Genomic DNA, 2,695 nt, shown 5'->3' on the forward strand with positions numbered 1-2,695 from the left:
AGTACTGGGAGCCCAAAGCATCATAAAGATRCTGATGCTTTATATACCTAGTGGTTCTGGGGCACATAGGTATACCAGTTTGCCCAGGGGTTTTAAATATATTTAGTCGAAATATAGTTGGCATATCTTGGCGAAGACAGATTTTATTACTGAGATGAGAAACACAGAGACTTGTAAAACATTTGGTTCAAAATTGTAAATGTTATTATTGTAAAATGATATGAAAAATTATTTCCACTATTAGCTGTGAGCTTATTAGTGGAACCATACCCACCACTGCCAATAACCTAACATGCAAGTTTTTTATTTGTGGGAATAAACATGGCAAAAACCCAGACACGGACATTCAAAACTTCCAAACTTAACATAGGATATATTCCCATCTGAGTTTTGGATCCAATACCTTTTGTTGCAATAAGTTTCATATAAAAGAAAAATCCTTTTATCTGAAAGACTTTCGTGATGTGGTTTGCGTTGTACTTTTTCAGTTTAAAGTTATTACAGAAAGCAAAATGGTGAAATCAGCATTAACCAAAAACAACACTGCGCAGAGATAATACCTGTGGCAGGTGAAGCTGCAGTCCTTCTCTGGGAATGGGCTGTTGAGATGGTGCCTGGTCAAGCTGCAGGTTAAAGAGAGCAGACAGAGCAGCCTGGGCCGCCCGAGCCTTGGCAAGTCTCTTGTTCCGACCGGAACCCTGGAAGACCTGGGCATCCACCGTCACTGACATGACAAAGTTTTTGGCATGGCTCTCCCCGCTCTCTGACACAAACGTATATTTGAGGCCTGGTCGCATCTCATTGAGGATCATCACAGGGTTTCTGCTGATTGTTGGGGAGGTGGAACTAGATGGTGCCGGGGTCAGGGGAGACTTGATCAGGTTGGGGATAGGGGAGGGTAGCAATGGATAACTTATTGCCATTGATGCAAAGGACCTCTTACTGTTGGAGGCCAGGAAAAATGGGTCATTTAAAGGCACAGATCCCTCAAAGGCATTAAAGAGGACGTCCGSAAAGTCTGCGTGGTCTGAAGTGAAGTCCGTGTGAACAGACAGAGTGCGACCCATGGCCATGTGGGCTTCAGAGGCATTGGGGAACTGAACAAAGGAACYCAGAGCCTTCTCTGCTGCGTTCAGCTTAGCCTTCTTCTTGGTAGGACCCGAGCCGTTGAAGAGCTGCCCGTTGACTTCCACAGTCATCTCAAAAACYGGTGCATGGACCGGTCCGGTCTGGGAGAGTAGTTTGTACTGCAGCCCTGGTTTGATCTCATTCAGCTGCATGAGTGCATTCTTGGGCAGAATGGGTCCAGGGACTTTCTTGCGTTTCTTAGGCCTGTACCTGGAATGTGTGTGGCCYTTGCCCTCTTCTAGGGGACGTTTCCTTCCACACCCGGCACTCCTGTTGGGGAGTTGTACAGCTTTAGCTTCAACTCTCCCTTTGGAGCAGGGGTTGTCCAGGTCTCGATTTTCCTTAATATCTGTGCTGCARGAACCTGCGAGGTCCAGAGAGAGCAACTTACAATGCCTTTGTTGCAGGATCTTGTAAATGTAAAATTTAGAGACTGGGTTATCTCTCTTTGTAACTGAACATCGTGATGTGTGTTCCCTTTTCTGTAGCATTCAAGCAATGCCTTATTTGAATGAARTACCTCAGTACATTTAATAAACCCCGGTGGGTGGGCACAGCTAAGAAAATCTTAGCTTCTTTAACACATATTACACCAACTAAAATATGGTTTTGCTAAACAGCTAAACGTGTTTACAAAAGCTAAAGACTAAGACAAGTGTTCCTAAGTCAACGTCACACTTATTTGTCTCCTTCCAYCTAAAGACTGGCAGGACTAACACAAACCTGTTGATGTTAACTTGTTAGTTGGCTGTTAGCAGATTTAAAGTTGGCAAAACCCAATTTACTGTAAGTTAACTGGGCTGCTATCAAAGTTAGTGAAAAYGTTTTCAAAATTAGTGAAAAATCGAATCTGCAAACTAAAAATAAAGCTTTACTAATGTTAAAAAAAAGATAATGGAAGCTAACGCCTAATTGTTAACTGCTAAAACAATTTTCTCTCAGTCTGCATCCCACATTTTCATCTCCTTCCAGCTGCAGACTGGTGGGACTGACACAAACCTGTTGATGTTAGCTTGTTAGCTGTTTGCAGACCTAAAGTTTGCAAAAATTCATTTTGCAAAAGCGAATTGATCTGCTAATGGTTTTTAAAGTTAGTAAACAAGCTAATCTGCTAAACAGAAAAAAAATAGTTTCACAATAACTGTTAGATGATAAGCAGAACCATGCCCATCATTGCACATAACCCAGTTTAATTAAATGTAATCACATACAAAAAGTTCGAACACAAGTAAGTACCTTTCTCTGAAAGTGAACACACATCACCAGAATCTGTTAACAAAGCCAGCGGTAGTTGGTATAAATTCTCATTTATAACATCCTCCAGCAAAAGCATGATAGGTTACAGATTTTGGTACACAAGCCATTAACAGAAATTACATTGATGGATAAGTGGTTATTTTACATTTCAGTTTATTTTGTTGGACAAGAATCAAGAAATCTTAAGTACATCATTTTACTAAAGAAACCAGTGATCAGCTAACAAAAAGTTAGCTTTGCTAAATGGCTAAATAAACATATATAAGTAGCAGAAGCTATGCTAAATTTCAAGTAACAGTGGTTATTTTAC

At 41.0% G+C, this 2,695-nt stretch overlaps 1 protein-coding gene across 1 annotated transcript in view; it reads right to left on the reverse strand.

The window, feature by feature from the left end:
- Positions 1–1,482, reverse strand: part of LOC106534156 (double-stranded RNA-specific editase 1) — a gene marked incomplete at its 5' end in the record, with an annotated part of 19,578 nt that extends 18,096 nt beyond the window's left edge. Inside the window, 1 exon segment of the mRNA XM_014030691.1 lies at positions 561–1,482. Coding sequence (XP_013886145.1) covers positions 561–1,482 — 922 coding nt within the window.
- Positions 1,483–2,695: the final 1,213 nt, after the last annotated feature.

The sequence above is a fragment of the Austrofundulus limnaeus genome, unplaced genomic scaffold (assembly GCF_001266775.1).
Source record: "Austrofundulus limnaeus strain Quisiro unplaced genomic scaffold, Austrofundulus_limnaeus-1.0 Scaffold1103, whole genome shotgun sequence".
Classification (NCBI taxonomy): Eukaryota; Metazoa; Chordata; class Actinopteri; order Cyprinodontiformes; family Rivulidae; genus Austrofundulus; species Austrofundulus limnaeus.